At 37.9% G+C, this 22,870-nt stretch overlaps 4 protein-coding genes across 6 annotated transcripts; 3 read left to right on the forward strand and 1 right to left on the reverse strand.

Annotated features, from left to right (window-relative positions):
• Positions 1–485: 485 nt before the first annotated feature.
• LOC111799667 (cytochrome P450 94A1-like) lies at positions 486–2,430 on the reverse strand. The gene is made up of 2 exons (XM_023683099.1): positions 1,504–2,430; positions 486–1,429 (listed from the first exon to the last, which is right to left on the reverse strand). Exons 1-2 carry the CDS (start codon positions 2,166–2,168, stop codon positions 568–570), a joined length of 1,527 nt encoding a protein of 508 aa, XP_023538867.1. The 5' UTR covers positions 2,169–2,430; the 3' UTR covers positions 486–567.
• Positions 2,431–6,135: 3,705 nt separating this feature from the next.
• On the forward strand, positions 6,136–7,739 carry LOC111800050 (WAT1-related protein At5g07050-like). Its single transcript, XM_023683626.1, has 5 exons — positions 6,136–6,376; positions 6,468–6,530; positions 6,614–7,151; positions 7,231–7,382; positions 7,464–7,739. The coding sequence occupies exons 1-5, from the start codon at positions 6,174–6,176 to the stop codon at positions 7,687–7,689; spliced, it is 1,182 nt and encodes a 393-aa protein (XP_023539394.1). The 5' UTR covers positions 6,136–6,173; the 3' UTR covers positions 7,690–7,739.
• Positions 7,740–8,692: 953 nt separating this feature from the next.
• Positions 8,693–14,673, forward strand: LOC111800052 (protein kinase and PP2C-like domain-containing protein). Of its 2 annotated transcripts, none has more exons than XM_023683629.1 (14): positions 8,693–8,859; positions 8,936–9,053; positions 9,174–9,340; positions 9,505–9,572; positions 9,707–9,930; positions 10,279–10,330; positions 11,124–11,664; positions 11,783–11,852; positions 11,941–12,160; positions 12,244–12,348; positions 12,458–12,553; positions 12,662–12,805; positions 13,933–14,030; positions 14,584–14,673. In XM_023683629.1, the coding sequence occupies exons 1-14, from the start codon at positions 8,745–8,747 to the stop codon at positions 14,630–14,632; spliced, it is 2,067 nt and encodes a 688-aa protein (XP_023539397.1). In that variant the 5' UTR covers positions 8,693–8,744; the 3' UTR covers positions 14,633–14,673. The 2 variants fall into 2 exon arrangements, with proteins under 2 accessions (XP_023539397.1, XP_023539398.1); XM_023683630.1 differs by having other exon boundaries at positions 14,567–14,659.
• Positions 14,603–22,840, forward strand: LOC111800051 (pentatricopeptide repeat-containing protein At1g80270, mitochondrial-like). 2 transcript variants are annotated; one of them, XM_023683627.1, is made up of 12 exons: positions 14,603–14,694; positions 14,857–15,117; positions 15,227–15,326; positions 16,194–16,246; positions 16,632–16,703; positions 16,854–17,508; positions 17,605–17,675; positions 17,805–18,062; positions 18,158–18,346; positions 18,444–18,532; positions 20,265–20,850; positions 21,403–22,840. In XM_023683627.1, exons 1-12 carry the CDS (start codon positions 14,653–14,655, stop codon positions 22,648–22,650), a joined length of 3,624 nt encoding a protein of 1,207 aa, XP_023539395.1. In that variant the 5' UTR covers positions 14,603–14,652; the 3' UTR covers positions 22,651–22,840. The 2 variants fall into 2 exon arrangements, with proteins under 2 accessions (XP_023539395.1, XP_023539396.1); XM_023683628.1 differs by lacking the exons at positions 14,603–14,694; positions 14,857–15,117; positions 15,227–15,326; ... (5 more) ...; positions 18,158–18,346; positions 18,444–18,532 and adding an exon at positions 19,628–19,855.
• The last annotated feature ends 30 nt before the right edge of the window (positions 22,841–22,870 follow it).

Here is a 22,870-nt window from a genome sequence, read left to right on the forward strand (position 1 = left end):
TATATATATATATATTTTTTTTAATTTATTATTTTATTTTAATTTTTGTTATCTACTGCATTTCAAAAATACTCAAAAACTTTTTTAAAGTAATTATAAAACTTTTTTAAAGTAATTATAGATAGTTTTAGTTAATGTATAATAATTTTTTTGTAAAAATATTTTCTGAATAACAAATTAAAATGTAGTAATGAAACTCTTGAAAAGTCTATACTAATAAAAATTAAATCCCATCATTTGAGTTTTTTTTTTAATTTAAATATATTAATGAAACTTTTAAAATTTTAAAAGTATTTTTAGGGTAATATAAAGTTTAGAGATATTTTGAAATGCATGAGTGTTAACATTTAAAACCAATTTTTCCAAAAAAAAAAAAAAAAAAAAAAAAATTCCTCTAGGATGTAGACAATAATAACTCCAGTCACGCCCTAAATATATATAATTTATTTATTTTTTTTGGTCTAATAATTTGGCAATTTAAAAAGTATACAATAAAATTTTGATTTTTTAAAATTATATTTTAGGAAAGCCACAGGGCCCACAAGGCAGGTCCATGAACTGTGAAGCTCAAATGGCCAAACTGGGGTCTCTCTTTTTGAGCACCACAGGACACCCATTCTCCATCCTCAGCGTCAGCGACAACAAATACTTTGGACTCTTCTCCTTCTCCGCCATCCCCACCTCAAACCTCTCTATCACCGCCGCAGCTATGGACTTCATCTGAATATAAGCCATCTCCTTCCCCAAGCACATCCTCGGACCCGCGTGAAACACCGGGAACCGAAACGGGCTCTCCGCCCTACACACCCCATTCTCCACCCACCTCTCCGGCAAGAACTCCCCGCAATTCTCCCCCCAAATCCTCTCCATTCTCCCCATTGCATATGTGTGGTACGTCACGAACCACTCCCTCCCGACCAACGTCCCGTCCGGTAATACGTCCTCGTTCCGGCACGCTTTCGTGTCCACCGGCACCGGCGGGTACAGCCGCAGAGTCTCCGATAGTGCTGCTTGCAGATAGTGCATATCTCGGAGCTCCTCCAAGCTGTACTCTGCTCCGAGTTTCTTGCCGGTTCTTGAGCGGATTGTTTCCAGCTCTTTGAGGATTTTTTGTGTGATGTTTGGTCGGGAGGATAGGATCCAGAAGAACCATGTTAGAGCAGAGGAGGTGGTGTCTCGGCCGGCGAGGATGAAGCTTATGATTATGTCTCGGAGGAATTCAGGGGAGTTATTTTCTTGGCTTCCCATAAACCGGGAGAGTAAATCTTGGTCGTTTTTGACATGGGTTGTCTTCTTCTCTTCCATTCTTGAGCGTATGATGTCCTCTGCAAATTCGTGAACTCTGGCTATGGATTTCTTCAGGGTTCTCTCTGATCCCATATTAAAAAATTTCTTCACTTTGTACAAACCCGGCAAAGCATACATAAATCTGCTTTTGCCAAAAAAAGAAATTAGATTTATTTTATGTTTCATTTAATTAAGGAGAGAAGTGAAGGGAAGAACCTGCCAGAGCTGAGAGTGGCGGCGTCCTCAAAAGCGCGCATGAAATCGGCGCCGGAAGTGCCATCGCCGCCGAGACAACAGGGGTCGAAATTAAAAGCCAATTTACAAACATTATCAAACGCAAATCGCTCCAAAACGTCCTGCAGATCCAAAATCCGTTCCGTTTCAGAAGCCTTTCCCAAAATAGGCAACAGCCTCGTCTGAATCTCAACCGTGACATTTTCCATAACGAAATTCCTAAGCGATTTGGTGTTGAACTCATAACTCGCCGTCTTCCTCTGAACTTTCCAAATTTCTCCGTCGGAGTTGAAAATTCCGCGTCCCAGAAAATCCTCCAAAAGCGAAATGAAGCGTTTTCCTTTTGGGTAATTCTCGAACTGGGTCTTCAGTATGTGCTCCACCACAAGTGGGTTTGCGGTGATTACGCCGTGAACCTTCCCCGGACGACGGAAGACCGCCGTGTTGGTCTGGCAGTTGCTGAGAACCTCCGTCGACCAGTCAAGAAAACGGTGTCGGTTTAACAAGAAGAGCGGCAAGGTTCCCACTAAGGGAAAGTGTTTGAAACCTTGGTTGGATTTGGATTTCTTTGGTGAAGCGAAGAGAAGAAGGTAAAGGCAGAGGGATAGAAAGGTAAGGAAAAGGAAGGCTGTTGCAGAGATGTCCATCGAAGGCGGTGGAGGAGTACGGGAGAGCTTTTCTTCCTTTTTCTTTATCCTTTTGAGTCAATTTTTTTTTAAAAGATAGGATGAGGCGCTACGATCCAAAGAAATGATCGATGGTTGATTATTCACCGAAAAATATTCTGAATTTATTTTTATTTTTTTACGTATTTTATTTATAATTTTGTGGTTAATCTTCATGTTAATTATGTGTATTAGTTTAGAGCTTTAATTATGATGTACATGCCACTAAATTACTATTGGTTTAATTTGGAATTTGAATCAATAATTTACTTCCAAGTAATAAAAAACAATATTATTATCTACATTTATACATGATGTTTCTTTGAACATATGGGCCTTAAATTAAAATGATTGGGCCTTACATTAAAATCACTAAACTAAGGCGTTAATCCAAGAACAAGCCCTACCAACTCCTTCTACGTGGTCACTCTCCTAACCTCAAATGACCAATTTTAAACAACAAACAATTTGGCAATTTGCTGGTAACTGGTTGCTACTCGCAAGAGAGTAGAGACGATAGTCCACTCCTCAACGTATTTAGAGGCCTACGTATCAACATTTTCCAATCCTATTGGAGGAAAACCCTTTGAATTATGATCTTATGAGAAATATGAAAACCCTAAGTTAAAAATACTAAAAATAGGCTATTATGATGGCTCGAGAAACAGAATTAAAGCTAACCTGACTCTAGTAGTTAATTCAAGCATCAAACATGTATGATAGGTGCTAGACTCGTATCTTTTCTCAAAATACAAAGCATATTCCAATGTAAAAAGAATATAGTGGCTGGCTAGATACATGGAAAGAGAAGAATAAGTAATGATTACATCACACAATTTTGGATAAAAGCAAATCAAGTGGGACGCCAAGAATCGACATCGTTTGTCGCCTACTCAGACGTGGGTTGGTGAAAAAATTACCAAGATTTCTTCTCCTTCGTATCCAAAAACCAAACAATAAGAGAGCAAAAACAAAGCGAAATTGGAAATGGAGCTTATGTTTGTCGCTACCCCAAATGCTAAAAGTTGGCAGTTTTGTTTAATCAACTTTAGTGGTAGTAGTGGCTCCGAGTAAGCCCATTTTTTAAGCATATCAACGTGGTCCTTTTGAAAAGCTCTTGGTTCTTTTGGAAAGGAATTAACTTGGTGGGAAGGATAGTGGATGCCAGTATTGTTTTCATCCTATGTTAAATCAATCAAGGACCATCATTTATGTGTAAACTATACCATAAACTATTCGTGAATAATAATTTATGGTAATTTGAGACATCTTTCTCAACCTTCATTCATGTCTTTGAGATATTGTACAAGGAAATGAAGCAAACTTTGGCAGCATTTGGGTTATGTTCATCCATCACAATTTGTGGTTTACTTTACAGCCAAGCAGTGAAAACCCATAAAGGAGATACCACACTCATATTAAAAGCGAGGCCTAACTCCACTTTCACAAACTAACCCATACAAGAAAGAATAATAATAATGAATCCAAAAAGACATATACCTGGTTTTTAACCTACCTTTCTTCTGATGGCGACGATTCTGGTTGTGTTCAAAGGAAAAAAATGTTAGGAATCACGATGCTCCACAATCATATGATATTGTTCACTTTGAACATAAGCTCTCATGACTTTACTTTAGACTTCTTCGAAAGGCCTCATATCCCCTTAACTAGGTAACGTGGGAGGAGTGTACATGTTTACTTGCAAGTTGATCCGGGAGGAGAATGATGTCATTACAGACATCAAAAACCCTGAGTTGAAGCCAACGTATGGTTGTTTCAAGTGGAATCTTACAGACCCTTCTGTCCAAGAAAGCCAACAACTCTAATCATTGTTCCAAACATACTCATGGACTGCTGCCTCAACATATGGTCTTCTCTTATGGGTTCCCATTACACAACTGTTTTCATGTCTTCTCTCGCTCCCAACATGTCATCTATTTAGCCAATTGTTGGTGATCAGTTAAATGGTTCGATTCAAGAGGATGATCAGCTACATTAAAACTGAGACATGGTCCAGACATATACACCAACAAAGGATGGACAGGCTAGTAGCGCGCATGGAGGTAGAAGGCAGAAGGGGTTGAATGTAAAGTGCATGAATTTGGGAAGTTGAGTAGTAGCTGAGTCACGTCAGCACATCATCCACAACTTTTGGGTGCAAAAACCAAGATGAGTAGTAGCAGATATATGTTAGTGTTGTTTTGAGTGCAGATTGTTGTAATTGGAAAGACAAGGCAACGTCATCGCCATTGGGAGCTGATTAGATTTCCATTTCTTCTCATTATTTTCCATTCCATTCCATTGGGTGCTCCACTCACCATTCGGACCTGATGCTGATGCTGATTAGATTAACTTGCTTTTGTTGGATTGTTGTAAATTAAGTCATTTCTTTTGCATTATATTGTCTTAACAACAAGATTTTAATATCAAACTTACCAAATCCTTAGGCTTCTTCCCACCATTGTTTTTGTTTTCCTTTTATTTTGCTTAAACCTTTGTCCAAACATATTACTTACAACATATAATATGTCCCAAACGTATTGGAAACTGACAACACTTATCTAAACGATCAAACTTCAAAATCTTTCCAACACTTATCTTAAATCATCAAACTTCAAAACCCTTATCCGAGGTACCCATTTAAAGGTCTAATTTTTTTCATAGGATTTCATACTACTTTTTGTTGTCCTTATCATCCTTTCTTACCACAATCCCCCAAACTCTTTAGGTTTATCAATTTCGTTAGTGTGAGATCCCACATCGGTTGGGGAAGGACGTGGAAACTTCTCCCTAACAGACGCGTTTTAAAAACGGTGAGGAAAACCTCAAAAGGGAAAGTCCAAAGAAGACAATATTTACTAATGGTGAGCCTGGACCGTTACAGGAGAAATGATTAACTTACTCTTTCCTTAGAATGGTTCTTCTTATTGTCAGTTTCAATATAATAAACGTCAATTATCTTTAGTTATTGCAATGTCTGAATAAAATAATGGTACATGAATGAATTGATAAGACTCATCCCGAAGACATTATACTTGATAGACGTTTAAAAGTCACTATCTATACTAACACATCCTAATCTCCATTTTGAATCGCACCCATATTAGGCAATGATCACTGGGATGTGTGCGTGTGCACCTGCGATGCAAGGGTGGTGCCAAAGGCTCCAAACTGGTTCACTTCCACGAATCTGAGTGTTGGTGTGGGTTCCAGATTCTACCAATTGGCTCAAAACCTAAACCAAATCATCCCACCACCACCCATTCCTTCCTCTTTCTATGCCCTCACTCAATATCTATATATCTTAAAACAAAGAAGGTGACGACACAGCAACAGTGGATCCCACCATATATATATATATATATATTTATATCTAAAGCATGTTATCCACCTCACTTCTTCTATGGATATCTACATATCTTTTTTTAATATACAATTACATTCGTATTATATATTATGTGCACCTCCTGATACCACACTCATAAGTTAAGTCCTACCTACGTGTCACAACCATGTTCATGAATAGGGTCGAGTTGGATTGGAACGAAAAAAATTTCAATTACTTTTCTTCTTTTGAGTTCTAATACGTGAAAGAAAATGAACTTCCAATCTTTGGTTACGCAACGTTCAAATAAAAAAATATTTATTCATTTTGTTTCCTCAATTTTTTTAATATAATAAATCTGGCCAAGTTTTAAGATAAATGAAAGGATCTAGATGGCATAGTATGATTGTTTGAGTGGTTGCTTACATGAGCATATTCTTATTTATATTGGATTTTCATAAATAAATGAACCAATAATGTCATGTGTTAAATATCCCACTATTCATATATTTGCATCAGCAAATATTTAATTTATTCTTCAGAAAATAAATAAAAAAAAGCTCCCATGAAGTGGCCTATAAATATGGAGTCTTGCAGGCCATTTTCTCTTAAGAAACACACTAACATACATCTTCCTCTTCTTCTCTTTTAGCATAGCAGTAATGGGATTCATAGAATGCCTTGCCCGTTTCTTTCAAAATGCAAGGCCTTACATCGCAGTCATCTCCCTCCAATTCGGCTATGCCGGGATGAACATCATCTCCGTCGTCTCCCTCAACCGTGGTATGAGCCATTACGTCCTCGTCGTCTACCGCCACGCCTTTGCCACTGCTGTCATGGCTCCTTTTGCACTCGTTCTCGAGAGGTACATATCTTCGAGTTTCATTCTTACTTATATAACAATTCTCATTTCTTACTCACGTAGTACTATACTATTCGTGTTTATTGTTTCGTAGGAAAGTAAGACCCAAGATTACGTGGAAGATTTTCATTCAGATGTTTGTTCTCGCTCTTCTTGGGTTAGTATGTCAAAACTTGATAGTTTTTCCAAACACCCATTAATCCAATCTTTTTGTGTATTTCATAACGTCGATCTCAACAGGCCACTGATCGATCAGAATTTCTACTACGTCGGGCTGAAAATGACATCCCCAACGTACTCTTGCGCCATAAGCAACATGCTTCCTTCGATGACATTCATCATGGCAGTCCTTTGCAGGATGGAGAAGCTGGACTTGAGGAAAGTGAGATGCCAAGCCAAGTTGTTTGGAACAATAGTGACGGTGATGGGAGCCATGTTGATGACATTTTACAAAGGAAGTGTCATCAACTTCTTCTGGACCGAGCAAGCCCGCCACCCGAACTCGCAGCCAACGGCGGATGCGGCTGCGCTCAACCACCACGACGACGGAGAGTTCATCAAAGGCTCAATTTTGCTCATCATTGCCACTCTAGCTTGGGCGGGGTTCTTCATTCTCCAAGTCATAACCTTGAGAAAATACACCGCCCATCTTTCTCTCACCACCATGGTTTGCTTTTTGGGAACCCTTCAGGCCATTGTTGTCACCCTCGCTATGGAACACCGCCCCTCCGCCTGGGCCATCGGCTGGGACATGAACCTTCTCGCCGCCGCATATGCGGTAAAATCTCTCTCTCTCTCTTACACGGTAAAAATTTGGGTGTTTTTCATGTGATTCATGTTTTTGAATGTGAATGCAGGGCGTTGTGGCATCTGGGTTGGCGTATTATGTGCAAGGCTTGGTTATGAAGACAAGAGGGCCAGTTTTTGTTACAGCTTTTAGCCCTTTGTTGATGGTGATTGTTGCTTTCATGGGCTCTCTCATCTTGGCTGAGAAGATTTACGTTGGAGGGTAAATCCATTCTCATTTTTTATCTCTCAAAAAATTACTTTTTTCACACAAAATTTTCATCTTTAAGATTAATGATTTCAGGATAATTGGAGCAGTGGTGATTGTAATGGGGCTGTACTCAGTTTTGTGGGGGAAGTACAAGGAAGGCAAAGAGAAGGAAGTGGGAGAGGGTGTTGAAGAAGCAGTGAAAGGCGGTGAATTGCCTGTAATAAATGAAGGCATTATTCAAAAGAACTACGAGGGTTTGGCCATTAGTATGCCTGCACCTGTCATGGTCAAGAAGCTTCAAGCCGCTAACGAAGAATAACTGAGGAATGGACAGGGAAAATGGAGGAGGAGAGGAAGAGAACCGATTCGAGCCCTCCTTTTTCCTTTTTTTTTTTTTTTTTTTTTTTTTTTTTTTTTTTTTTTTTTTTTNTATGGGACAAAAAACATGGAAGAAACGCTGACGTCCGATGTAGAATCCACTAAGGTTGTCTTTCAGTGGCAGACTCCAAGACGTCACTAAATAACATTCTCTTTCATTCTATAATACTATTATTATTGTTATTATTAATTGTTTTGACAGGATAGCTGGTACACTACAAGTGCGTCCTTTCCGGTCCACTCGTACTAGGAAAATGTCCTCTCAATGCTCTAACGCTCACACTAGATATGGACCGAACTTTTTCACGACATTCTGAACCCAACTCATGTATCGTTTTAATGGGCGAACAACCCAACCCATGAAACATACTACAACCCCATATGGCAAAGAGCCATCGTTGGGAAGATTAGCCTGTTATTCCTGTTGGATGATGAAAGTCCCACCTCCGCTAATTTAGGGAATGATCATGGGTTTATAAACCAATAATACTCTCTTCATTGAAGCCTTTTGGGGAAGCCCAAAGCAAAGCCATGAGCGCTTATATTCAAAGTGGACAAAAAACAAATAACAATAATCATGGCTGAGTTTCTTCCTATGTGGGCATGAAGAACCAATAACAAAGAACAAAACCCTCACCGTTGTGAAAAATACACTATTTATTAGCATAAGAACAGAAAACAAAGGTAAGATATTTAAAATATTTATATATTAATTTCTGTCTCTAGAAAATGCTTAGAAAGTATTCCAAATATCTGAAAATCATTAGAATATTATAAATACGAGGGGGAAATGTGAGTGTAATAGTCTTCCTCATTTAACAAAATCTCTGATAATTATGTCCAAATTTAGGTCAACTTAGAAAAAAAAAAAACAATTAAAAATATTTTTGAATGAATAAATAAATACTTGAAATAAACACATCAAAAGGTTTGACGAAGGGATGAATAATGCTATAAAATGAGGCTTTCCTCAAAATTTCTCCCCTGAAAACGGAGATGGGGTTGCAAATTGCGGATCCGAATACGTGCATCAGGGGCTGCTGCTCCAGCAAATCCATTCCTCTTCATCTTCCACCTTCCGCATTTTCGCTCCTCTCCCCAATTGCCCGAGGTAACCTCTGAATCATCATCCTTTTCATTCACTCAACGCCTTGTTGACAGATTGGATTCATGTAATGGTCACGCAGGGGCGGAGAGTACTGTGTATGAAGGAAGGTTGGATGGTAAAAGAGTTGCTATAAAGAAGCCCATCTTGTCTACTTCCGACGACTTGGACAAGTTTCATAGGGAGCTTCAGATACTATGGTTAGTCCCTCTTTTTCTCTCTCTCGCTCTGTTTACATTCAATGGATCCTTGTNATTGATGATAATGGGTGCGTTTTTTTTTTTAACTTTTTATAATTGTCAATTTTTGTTTCCATGAAGCGAATTAGATCATCCAGGCATAGTCAAACTGATCGCAGTCAATGCGAGGCCACCGAACTACTTGTTTTTCTTCGAATTCTATGAGTTTCCGAATCTTGCGGAGAAATTGCATGCTGAAGAATGGAATCCGAGTATCAATCAGGTGCTCATGATCACTCTAGAGTTAGGTAATGTTTTTCCCGTATCAGTTTTGATAACATGTTCTTTTTTCTTTATTGTCTTGTACAAAATCAACAATAAAACTTGTACAATTAGGCTTGTGTTCTTTTTTAGGCTTAATGAAACATGCAAATTTAGTTTCATTATTCTACTTCCAATTTTGCTCTTCCAGCAAAGGCTTTGCAATATTTGCATAACTTGGGGATTGTGCATAGGGATGTGAAACCAGCAAACGTTCTTGTAAGTTTCTTCCACAATTACTTCGTTAATTTGGTCATTTACTTGCCCTAACGATGTGATAATTTCCAAGTGGCACGGCCTTTGATTGGGTGTACTTGGCAGTGGCACTAAGCTTTAGTGGCGTTCTGATGCAGCTTGGCAAAGATTTACGTCCATACTTGGCTGATTTTGGTTTAGCAGTACACCAGAAACATCTGAAAGGAATCTCCGCAGAAAACTGGAAGTCATCTGGGAAGCCAACAGGTGGTTTCTATAAGAAAAGCATGGTTGGGACACTCATTTATATGGCACCTGAGATATTGAGGAAGGAAATACATACAGACCTATCAGATGTCTACAGTTTTGGCATCTTGATGAAGTACGACTTCTTAATACTTGCATGGCACCTGAGATATTAAGGAAGGAAATAATTTGCTACTATTTTGCTACCTAATATCCACTCAACAATACCCACCTCAAGCAGCCGATTTGGCTCCTATGTAGTTGCATGTTAATAGACATACTCGAATCTCTAAAATAAATGTTTTGAAAGTTGAAGGACCTAAATGAAAGAATTATGAAACTTCAGGGATTAAAATGGGACATAAACCATCAAACTTTGGGGTTCTTATAAAGTTGGTTGACCTCTGTCTTCTCATTTTTTTTCTGAAGCATCTTTCTGTTTTTCCACATAAATCTTGAATCCTTGACTTTCCTCCTACTGCAGTGAGCTTTTGACTGGTGTTGTTCCATATACTGATCTTCGAACTGAAGCACAGGTCAGATATGTTGAATTAGTTAATTCTTTTACCAATGACATTAGATATTGATTAAAAACCACTCCATTGGAATTTGTAGTGATTTCTAACTGATGAGGTTAGCTATTGGTTAAGGAGACTGCCTATGAACATGGAACGTTCAACAACATATATCTGTACAAACGTACTGTTGTATACTAAACTCCCTAGTTACTAAAATCCTTTTGATTTTCTTTCTGTGGTGTGTACCTGAGCTATTGTATACTAAACCCTTGTCCGATGCGAAAGTCAGAAATTTAGAAACAATTTGAGTAGCAAGTTTCGATTTAATCTCTTAACCTTTATAATTATACCTTTTCTGTAAGTAGTCATCAAATGTTGCTAGCGGCAAGTTTGTGGCATGATACTTGGTGAGTTGACAAAAGTTTAGAAAAAAATTGAAACCTCCTAATAGAGGAAAATTTCAAAATTTTCCAAGAAATTGGAAATTTTCATGTACCATATCACGCAAGATTATGATCAACCACATTTAATATCTATGAATGGAAATGGTGTAACTGAAAGAAGTAAAAGTTCAAGGGACTAAATTAAAACATTTTAAGCAATAGAAACTAAATTGAAAAACTAATCCCAACAGTGGTGGATTAAAATATATATTTTAGCCTTATCGAGAAAAAGAAAAAGAAAAGGAAAATAGCTTGGATTGACGGGCATTACTTCATATTTAGCATTGATGCATCAGCAGATGCGGTTCATCTTACCCTTTTTATAGTACTTGATGGCTAAATGAATGGTGTGCATTTTCATTGGGCAGGCCCACACTGTACTGGAAATGAATTATACGGAGCAGCTGCTTACCGCAGCTATTGTTTCAGATGGCTTGCGTCCTGCTCTTCCTAATGATGAGTCTGGCGCACCATCAAGGTTGTTGTCACTTATACGCAGGTGCTGGGATGAAAATCCAGAAAATAGACCATCTTTTTCTGATATAGTTGTGGACCTAGAGTCAATTTGGGAGGACAGAAAGGGTTTAGAATCTGTCACCCCTATGCATCCCAATTTGTGTGGTAGTGTTGTTAGTGATGCTAGTGAAAATGATTATGCATATCAAGAAGATATTAATTGGTCAAATCAGGGTGAACAGTTTTCTAGAAAGGCTTCTAATGCAGATGGGTGTGCTGTGAATGTTTGGCTTGATTCCTCATCTGATCATTTGGCATACCGCCCAATACTTTCTTGGGGATCCTTTTCCACTTGTGGGAGGAGGGAGACCATGGAGGACTCTCATTTCCTCTTGCCTAACATGTGTAACAAAGAAGACATCCATGCTTTTGGAATCTTTGATGGTCATAGAGGTTTGTAATTGTAATTTCTTTTTAACTACTGTTCCTCCGACAATACGCTGTTGCTTTAGTCACTTCAATGCATTACAAGTGCGTCAAATGCCTAATGTTATAGCTTTAAAGCATGCAGGTGCAGCAGCTGCTGAGTTTTCAGCTCAAGCTATTCCTGGATTCTTGCAAACGTCATGTTCCACAAGAAGGTTCTCATTCTTTCTTCTAATACTCTCCAATTTTTATCATCCGGCATTTTTTCTTTTCATCTACTAAGATGGAATCTTGTGTGTGCAGTCCTGTGGATGCATTAAAGGAAGCATTTGTGAAAACAGATGTTGAGTTTAGAAAAGAACTCGATTTTTTTCGCAAATCCAAGAAAGTTAAACAGAAAGACTGGCATCCTGGTTGCACTTCTGCTGTTGCTCTAATTGTTAGAGACAGGCTTTTTATTGCCAATGCTGGTGATTGCAGGACAATATTGTGTCGGGCTGGTTATCCCGTCGTTTTAAGTAAGGTGGGTTTTGTGTATGCTTTTTGCTTTTCTAAAATCTTTTATTATATTAACATATCAGAGAGGTAATCAACATTTTGTATCAGGATCATGTCGCTAGTTGTGTCGAGGAGCGAGAGCGTGTCATCAGGGCTGGAGGGCAGGTCAAGTGGCAAGTTGATACATGGAGGGTTGGTCCGGCTGGTCTTCAGGTCTCTCTTTTCATATGGTGGTGTTATATCTGCATACTGAAAACGATATTTGTACTAGTTGTTTTGTCATTAAATAATGTTTTGAACCGAGTGTTTTGAGGTTGAACAGGTGACTCGTTCAATTGGCGACGATGATCTGAAGCCGGCTGTGAGTGCAGAACCTGAGATAACAGAAACTGTTCTGACTTCACAGGATGATTACCTGGTAAGATTAGTTTTCAAGTTATGTTTCATTTCAAAGAATTGGTAATTTTGATCCATTTTGTGTCCATCACGAAAGCATGATGATGATGGTGTGGTGCATATCTCTCAGGTTATGGGGAGTGATGGACTATGGGATGCCCTGAGCAACTCTGAGGTGGTGGGTATCATCAGGGACACAGTGAAAGAAGCGGCAATGTGTTCAAAGCGGCTTGCAACAGAAGCAGTAGCCAGGGGGAGCAAGGATAACATTACGGTAATTGTTGTATTTTTACATCCAGTATGTACGGTAGAGAGAATTTATTAAGTGGTGCCCCACCTCTTCTACCTACCATACACACAATTTGTTCATAATATACAAATGTTGTATTATTTGTTGAATACCAGAATTACAAATTACTTGTGATTAGAATTTCAGTTTTATGGGTTTCAAACTTCACTTTCCTCCTCGAAAAGTACTTGTGATTTAACTCTATTTTAATTTAAATAGGTTCAAGAACGTTTATTTTACAAATAGAGACTAAATAGATCTACGAGGACCAATAAAGAAACAAAATTTAAATTATTTCAACTTTTATAATCAATCTGTTCTCAAATTAGGATTTGGAGTTTAATTAGATATTTATAAAAAGGGATTTAGGAAACAAAATTTAAAATACATTATTTATCAATATAAGAATAAAAACTCATTCTTATTTTTTCTCAAGCCTTTTTCCAATTTTTTAGAGATGAGAGAAATAGTCTATTTAATTAGTTTAAATTAATAATTTTTAAATTTTTATCACCATTTCTATGTTGTTAATTAAGGAACTATTTCTCAAAAAGATTATTTATTTTTTAAATTTAAGAATTAAATAGAAATAAATTAAAATAATATAATTTGAAAAAAGGGGACAGGGAGGGAAGCAGAAGATCAACAAGGGGAATCGCGGACTGCAAAAAGTAAGGAAGAATTAAAGAGAGAGAGAGGGAGGGTGCGGGCCCCACATCTCCCGCCTTTCCTATAAAAACTAAAAAGCATGTAACGTATCACCCAACCATCCCAAAACAAGCGCGCCCCTTCCTTTGTTTGCCTCACTCCATTTCTCCTCCTTCCTTTTCAACTTTCCCTCTCACAAATCACACACAGATTCATGTGAACTTCCCTCTAACGCTGCTTCGACCAACAAAAAAAAGTGTACGAGTATCTACTTCCGGTGTGTGTTTCAAACTCTCTGGTATTTTCTCCTTCATTTTAGCGCCTTTCTTCTCTTTCTTTTCCTATCTCTCTCTTTTAGTTGCGTGTTTGTTTGATTCATTGCCGGAACTCGCTCGGAAGTACTCGGTTTGGTGTTCGAGGTTCTAATTTGTTTTTTTTTTTTCTTTTTTTTTTTTCTTTTGTAGGTGTTTTGCATAATGGAGAAGAAGGCTACCCTGGCAGCTGCGATGGATTGGAGACTGAAAATCAAGAACGAAACTGGACAGAAATTTGTCAAGTCTTTGTAATCTCTCCAAACCTAACTGATCATTCAACTATTCTGTTTTTTCCTCCTTTCTAAATTCCATTTTGTTTTATTTATCGTTTGTTTGGAGTTTTGGAGATTGAATTAGGAGAGTGACTGGAAATTTGTGTTGGCTTCTTGGAATAATGTGCTGATTGATATCGATTACTTTGTTTAAGAAGCCGCATTTATTATTTGCTGACCAGAACTAATTTTTCTGTAACTACTCTTTGAAGAAGCCTCATTTTCCTGGTTCGATTGTTGACTTGGAATTTCGTGGCCTTGTTTGAGTTTCTCTTTGCCATTTCGAATTCTATTGGATTCTTGTAATGTATTAATCTGTAGTGTTGAATTTGATTGCTGCTGGTTGAGCTTGATTTCTTCGTTTGAAAAGATAGATTTGTCATTAGCTGATTGCTACTAAATCTTTCGAAATGGTTGATGGAAGAAGAGTTTTTCTGATTCTATCATTGACTTGAGAATTCTAACGCATTGTTTAAGTTTCTATTTACTGCCTTGGATTTTAATGACAACAGCGTGACGTACGTTGTAGATACGCAAAGTTGAAGGAACAGTGGTCTGCTTGCCGTCCTGATGCCTAAAACAAATTACTAATCTTGCGATGGAACATGAGAAGAAGTTGTTTAAAAATGCAAATTCTAAGGTATATTAGTAAACTTCCCATGTTTTCTGATGTGAGAACTGTTCTTTTTCCCTTTCTGACTTTTGGGATGCACTTGCACCATACTAATCTTCTAAGTTTTTACTTTGTTCCAATTTGCAACATATGTAATCTTCTTTTCTTCTTATTGCTTATGCCTCTCAGGAACAACATATTCCGCAGTCACTGTCACAGCCACACGAACGACTACATGGACAAAAACTGAAAGTCAGACAGACGCATCAACAATATGTTATGCATAATCAAAGCTGTGTTAGACCACAGAATACACTAACTGCACCATGTCGACCACAGGGTTTCCAGAGTCGAGCTTTTGGAAATCATATGCCCCCAGAAATGTTCACACAACATCCAAAAGTTGTGAACTTGCAGCCAAATGAGAATTTGAGTGCCCAAGTAAAAGAGGTATTTGATTCTGTCTATAATCAAATCTCAGTTGAGCATTTGTAACTAGGTATTTGGTTGTATATCTATATTATACATATTGCTACGAAAGTCAAGCCTTACATAACAGGAAGTGATTGATGAAGATTTTATTGGCTCAACATTCTTACATCAACACTATTCTGCGATTGAGCAGCATAAGCAACACCAGTCGGTCGGAGCTTCTGCAGGTAAGTTTAAGGTTCTGAAGAAAAATTCTATTTGAAATCAACACTACGATTTAAAGCCAAATATAGATGGAGAATGAAGAAGGATTTTGTTTTAACAATCTGTTTCTTTTCTTCCATTTACCTATTGAATGCATGATATTTATAAAGAAAATGTTTGCATCGTATTTAATCGCAATTTTTGAGCTTTTTGTATGTAAGAGTTAAAGCTTGTGAAATCAACACCATTTACCTAACAATATGCATTTTCTTTTTTCAGTTTCACTTTTCAAAAGTGCTTTTGAAATCTTGACCACATTTGGAAAACAAAATATAGAGTTTTTGAAACTACTCCTTTTGACAAAAAGGCTAGCCAGAATTTGATAACTGTGTTTGAGGAAAGTGGATTTGAAAGCAAATAAACCGTTAGCGTACATAAAATTAAATGTTTCACTTTTAAAATGGAAAACTAGAAACAAAATCATTATAATAATGAAATCTTAGTTACTAACCTCCTATAATGAGAGGAAGACAGATTACAAGTTATAATTTCATATATTGCATATTTTTAAATGTTCTTTCCTTCGAAGGACGTTCTCCTCAACTTAGGTGACTTGTATTTTTAGAGACATCAGATTTAATCAACTGCTCTATAGAATATTTGGATACCCAACGCCTTCCCATAAATGCTACTACCAGTACCAGTACCACTTATGAAGTCTCTTAATTTGTTTTCTACTTTTTGCATGTATTCAAAAATCAATCTAAGTTTTGAAAGCTAAAAAAGTAGTTTTCGAACCAGCACAATCTTTAAAAACAGAAAAACCAAAAACAAAATGGGTTTTCAAACCCGTCCTAAGATTTTCTGTTGTCTTTCATTTTATCGTGCAGTTCCAAATGGAAATCCAAATGCAGAAGATTGGCATGATCTGGCATTGTCTGAGGTAATTGTATTCTAGCATTGGTGTGAATTTGTTATTATATTGATGTATAAATACAATCATTAATCTGGCATTGTTTCGTTAATTGATTTCTTAATATTGTTTTCTATTATTTATCTAAAAATGATTAAAATATCGGCATCCATATGGACATCAAGATTTCAATTTCACGGTTTTATCGATAAAATATTGATATTGAAAAGTATTTTTTTAATCATTAAGTCTGATCCACGGTTGTCTCCAACATCATCTACTATGGATGTTGGGAGTTTTCTTTTACATTTTTAGTAATGAATTCATGGAAGCATCATGGATGTCAGGACGTGAACTTTTTATAATTTAAATTCAGTGCTAAGCCGCTTTTTATTTATATATTTATTTATTTCAGGTGCAACGCCTCAGGACACACTTGCCTCTTTTGAAAAAGGCATATGTGAGGGCATCTGAACAGTGTCTGCAGGTAGTAAATTGATTTCAAATAAATATTTTATGGAACATCCATATTTGCTTGATCTTCATCAGACTCATCTCATTCTTATTTTAAACCACTTTTATGCCTTACCGTTTATGTATTCTGTCCATATCCCTTCATGGATCTTACTTCTTGTAGGTAGGGCAAACAGAGAAGATGCAGAAGTACGAGCACGATAAGAATATACTGCAAAAAATTATCAACTTTTTGAAATTGCCCGAGGACAGAATCATATCTTACACCAAAGAGAGCTTTTATCGATGTGTGCAAACAATTGAAGAAACTCTGAAAGTTCATGAGAATGGCAGTATAAACATCGCCAGTAAGCAGCAGGCCCTACATGGGCAGCCAAGCCTTTGTCAATCTCATATAAACCCAGCTCAGCAAACTGATAGTTCTGATAGTTCTTCTCCTAGAGCGCCACGAGAAATAGGTTCCTTGAGGTCAGAAGCAGACTGGATTCAGAAATATACTCCGCGGAATAGGCAACATTCAGAAAAAATCGAGCAAGAATTTAAGTCCTCGTGGATAAAGCAGAATCAGAAGTCAACAGAAAATATCCAGGCAATTCGTAGATCAGGAATGTATTTGGAGAATCACTTCAACTCGAAATTCTCTCCTCAAACTCATGAGGCTTCACGGCTTTCTCAGATTGCAGAGCGAGCACTTCCCAAAATTGCTTGCAATTCTTTGTATGGAAGAGCTTCTCCCACCTCTCCTTCAACAGATGGGCTTGGAAAAATTTCTTCAAATGTTTCCTCCCTTTGGAGCCCAATCTCTCAATTCTCTCAAGGTTATAGTTCTCTCAAGTTACTTAATTCCAAATCAGAAATCTAAGTCCCATCTCATGAGAGAAGAAGCTATAACACAATGACCTGTCGGCTTGCAGAAACTACTCGTTTTGGAAACAATGGACAATTGTCAACAACAACTCAGCCTCATAATCGCTTGCTTAAAGCAGTAAGTTTGCGTTTGAGAAGAGTTTATGTTGCATTTGCCTGATCTACTAGATATTAGCATAAGATCATTCCTTTTTGTTTCTTAGGCTCTTCCTATTAGTTGATTCTGGGAGAGAACAAAATTTTGCAGGTTGAGTCAATATCAAATGAAGCATTAAGAGCAGCTATACTAGAAATAAGTTCAGTTACGAATATGGAAGACAGAATAACAGAACCGTGGTTTTGCGAAAAGGAAACACATTTAAGCTTGCAAGATGGGGGCGGTTCCTCAAAGAATATGAAGCGAAAAATGAATGCAACAACCTTAAATGACATGCCATCGCCCTGCAGTGATATTGTTGGGTCTGAACCAACAGTTACATCAATAAGCAAGAAGCTCAAGAAACTGGTATGCATAATCTCTGTCTATCTCTTTGAAACTATTATTTCTGCCCACTTTTTATTTTCCTTTTGTCTTATAGAATTATGCTGAAAATTGTGCAGTCTGATAATGCCCTATTGGAAGAAATGAGAAACATAAACAGACATTTCATTGAAACGGTCTTAGAGTTAGATACGGACGAGATTGTGAATAGGCGATTGGCCAATGCGGGTACCGTTCTTCGATGTTCATATAGAGCTGCAACCGAAGGTAAAAATTCAGTGTTCCATTCTGAAAACAACACACTAAAGGTGAGGTTTCTAGCTATTTTTCTGTTCCTTCTTTCTCCAACTTGTAAACTAGATGCAAAACTTGACCAAAATATTTATGAAAATTTGTTTCCATTAGTTGCCAGTGCTTTCAGTGAAGCTGCTTGTGCCCCTGGATTATCCAGAAGATTACCCTGTATTCCTAAGCAAATTGAACACAGACTGCGGGTATGAATTGTTATAAATAAATGTCCTTTTTTAACAGATAGTTGAAATGCACTAGTTTATTGTACATGCTTTTAGAACTGAGGATGAAGAATTTAGAGACATGTGGAGCAAAGCGACGTCACTGCTAAGTGCATTCCTCCGCACCGCTCCTGTCTACTTGTCTCTAGAAGACTGTGCAAAGGCATGGGATGAATGTGCTCGCGCTGTGGTATGTGATTATGCTCAACGTGCTGGCGGAGGATGCTTCAGCTCTCGATATGGGAGTTGGGAGGACTGCGCCGCTACCTAACCTCCCTTTACTTTGAACAGAATTCAGCTGAACATAATAGACCACTAGGTCGTTTGTTTGCTAGATTCTAAGATTCTAAGATACCAGCTGAACGTACTATTTTGAACATAATATACCACTAGATTCTAAGATTCGCATATCATATATACAAAAAATTCGGTGCAACCCTAAACCATTATATAATAATCCATCGATGAACCCATGAGATGGCTTCCAATCTGAAACGAGAAGAAGGCATCAAGTGTAGCATAGAGTACCTAAGCAGGAGTTAGGTATAAGCGATCCCATGAATCTCCGTTCAGTCCTGCATTTCTGACAATGTTGTGAACTAAAAGTTGAAGCTCAAACTAAGAGTAGACTAAGAGTAGAGTAGAGGAGGAGGATAAAAGTTGGTTCATTTTGAAGTGAAAAATGAGGAGGAGGAGGAGGAGGAGGAGGAGGAACGGGTATTTCTCCAAAAATGTGTTCCTCAATCTCCTTGTATTTGGAGAAACCATATTTATAAACCTCAAAAATATTTAGTGCACACCTTATTTGGGGAGAAAACATTATTGTCAAAAGAAGTGTTTTTCTCCTTTTCTAATCATAATTTCAATTAACTATAATAATTTGATTTTCCTGTATCTAAAAATAATTTAAATTTGATTTTATTAGTCCCAACTATAACGCGTAGCCTACAAGTTTGAATGATTATATATAATGGCTTACTAATTTATTTATTAATTTATAGTTTTTTAAAAGTATGTATGTAATATTTTGAGAATAAAATTAATCCTTATATGCTTCAAACAAAGCTTGGTCCGAGTCCACCGCCTGATATAAAAAACGGGAGTATAAGGGTTTTTAGGGTTTAACACCAACGACTCTGCCGCGGCTATTTGGATCCTCCCTCCCTCTCCTCTCCACTCTTACACCTCTGCTACTAACAACCTCTGCTACTAACAACCTCTTCACTCCCCTATTATCATCTCATCTCATCTCATCTCATCTCATCTCATCATGTGGGCTCTTCGTCGAGCTTCTACTCCTCTCAGGTATGCTTCTCTTCTTCTAACTGCACCTCTCCCCTTATTTACCTTACCTTCTTTATTCCTTAATCCCAACACTCTCCGCTTATTTACACTCTCATTCTTTCAATGCCTTTCGCTTTCATTCACTATTTCTGCAACTAAGATTCTTGCTTGCTTCTCAATCTATCTTTATACTTCTCGGCCTATTATCAAGGGGGGATTTCCTTTTTTCTCTGTAAGGAATAACAAGTTTTTGAGATGGCAGTTTCCCGAAATCATCCATTATTAATCATTCAAAGGACTGTTTTTGTATGTATGTATGTATTTCTGTATGTATAATATATGTCCGTGTATACTGCGCTAACCGGTGCGGAGGGTACGATACCTCCAATTTTTCATATCCCTCTCTCAATTTTTTGTCTTCTCTTTCTAGGAATCAAGGATATAGAATTACAACTTCGTACGTCTTTGCCAAACTACAGGCGCCATATTCTTGGGAAGGAAATGTAGTTGCTTCGGCTATCCTCCCTGCTATATCTGATAGATGCATTTCTTTTGAGAGAAATAACCTTGCAACATGGCGGTCCTCTGGGCTTTCTCTTAGTAGCCATGGTCTATCTTCACAAGCTGGTGCTGAGAACAGTGGAGAGGAAGATGACTTGGAAGATGGGTTTTCTGAACTTGAAACACTTCCAAGCACTAATGCACTTGAACATAATAAAGCAGCTGATGAAAATGAAGGGGAATTGACCTCCGAATCAGAACTTGATGATGATACTGTTGATGATGGGACTCAAAATGAACTGGATTTACCTGAGGTTGAAACTGAGCTTGGTGAAAAGATATCTGCGAAAAGGGCTCCTTCAGAGCTGTTCAAGGCTATTTGGAGTGCTCCGGGTTTATCTGTTCCCAGTGCACTTGACAAGTGGGTCAGTGAAGGAAAAGAATTAAGCCGTGCTGACGTCTCTCTGGCTATGCTCAATCTTCGCAGACGTCGAATGTTTGGGAAGGCTTTGCAGGTAAATTGACTTGATTTTACTTTTTCAAGCAATGGAATTCATTCCTATGGTTTTAGGTTTATAGTCAATCTCGGCACTCTTGGGATTTGCAGAACTCTATAAAGTATATGTGACTAGCGGACACAATGATTTCAGGATGGTAATATTGATAAATCTCTAAGAAATACCATAATCAGTTGTAATGTGGCCTAACAAACACAAAATGATTTCAAGAAGTACCACTATCAAATGCTTGTATAGAAAAATTTGTTAAGCTGGCTTATGGCATTCAATAAATGGTGCCAGAACCGCGTATAGAATTTTCAGATGGTTTGATATTAGGTTGAGCTGCATGTAACTGCTTGATTTATTAGTATATATGAATTTTGCATTTATTATTGTTAGTCTTATAAAAGCCATTATTGGTAAGAAAATGGTTATGCGAGTTTCAGCCATTTTATTGGCAAAGAATTTTGTAGCTACCGTATTTTAAAAATATTTTGCCTATTTGTTCAACATTGTTATTCATCATTTCTTCAACTCATTACTTGCATTGCTATACGGGTTTCACAGTTTTCAGAGTGGTTGGAAGCAAGTGGACAACTTGAGTTCGTTGACAGAGACTATGCTTCTCGCCTTGACTTGATTGCAAAGGTACACGGTCTCCATAGGGCAGAAGGTTACATCGCTAAAATCCCAAAATCATTCCAGGGGGAGGTGATATACCGAACTCTTTTGGCTAACTGTGTGGTCGCCAACAATGTAAAAAAAGCAGAGGAAGTATTTAACAAAATGAAGGACCTTGAATTTCCAATCACAGCCTTTGCTTGCAACCAGTTGCTTCTTCTTTACAAGAGACTTGACAAGAGGAAAATAGCCGACGTTCTGTTGTTGATGGAGAAAGAAAATGTCAAGCCTTCTCTGTTTACTTACAAGATCCTAATAGATGCTAAAGGCCTTTCAAATGACATGGTGGGTATGGAACAAGTTGTTGATACAATGAAGGCTGAAGGAATCGAACTTGATGTAAATACACTTTCCATATTAGCGAAGCACTATGCTTCAGGTGGGCTTAAAGACAAAGCCAAGGCCATCTTGAAGGAGATGGAAGATGTGAGCTCCAAAGAATCTCGATGGCCTTGCAGACTTTTACTTCCCCTTTATGGAGAACTACAAATGGAAGATGAAGTGAGGAGGGTCTGGAAGATCTGCGAGGCTAATCCTCGCATTGAAGAATGCATGGCTGCCATTGTTGCATGGGGAAAGCTGAAAAACGTCCAAGAAGCAGAGGAAATTTTTGATAGAGTTTCAAAAACGTGGAAGAATCTTTCCTCGAAACAATACTCTACCTTGTTGAAGGTTTATGCAGACAATAAGATGCTGACGAAGGGCAAGGATCTAGTCAAGCAGATGGCAGACAGCGGTTGCCGAATCGGTCCATTAACATGGAATGCAGTTGTGAAACTGTATGTGGAAGCTGGGGAGGTAGAAAAGGCAGATTCTTTCTTGCAGAAGGCGGTCCAGAAAAACCAGATGAAGCCATTGTTTACATCTTACATGATTATCCTGGATCAGTATGCAAGGAGGGGTGACGTCCACAATGCAGAGAAAATGTTTCATAGGATGAGACTATCAGGTTACGTGGCTAGATTCAGCCAGTTTCAAGCTCTAATACAGGCATACATTAATGCCAAGGCTCCAGCCTACGGCATGAAAGAGAGAATGAAGGCCGATAATGTGTTTCCAAACAAAGCTTTGGCAGGAAAATTAGCCCAAATCGATGCATTCAGGAAGACAGCAGTGTCAGATTTGCTTGACTGAGGAATTTAATTTGATACTCTTGGATGTATGAACTCCTCGGATTTCAACTCTATTTTACAAATCAAGTATTTGTTAGTTAATCTGGTGGCTGCGCTTTGAAATTTGACAGCAGCATACCTGTTAGGACAAACAGAACTACACAATGGATTGTACTGCACGTGTGTTATAATATATTTTGTTTGTTCGAATACCCATTATTACCAAGAACTCTGGTTTTGCA

The sequence above is a fragment of the Cucurbita pepo genome, chromosome LG08 (assembly GCF_002806865.2).
Source record: "Cucurbita pepo subsp. pepo cultivar mu-cu-16 chromosome LG08, ASM280686v2, whole genome shotgun sequence".
Classification (NCBI taxonomy): domain Eukaryota; kingdom Viridiplantae; phylum Streptophyta; class Magnoliopsida; order Cucurbitales; family Cucurbitaceae; genus Cucurbita; species Cucurbita pepo.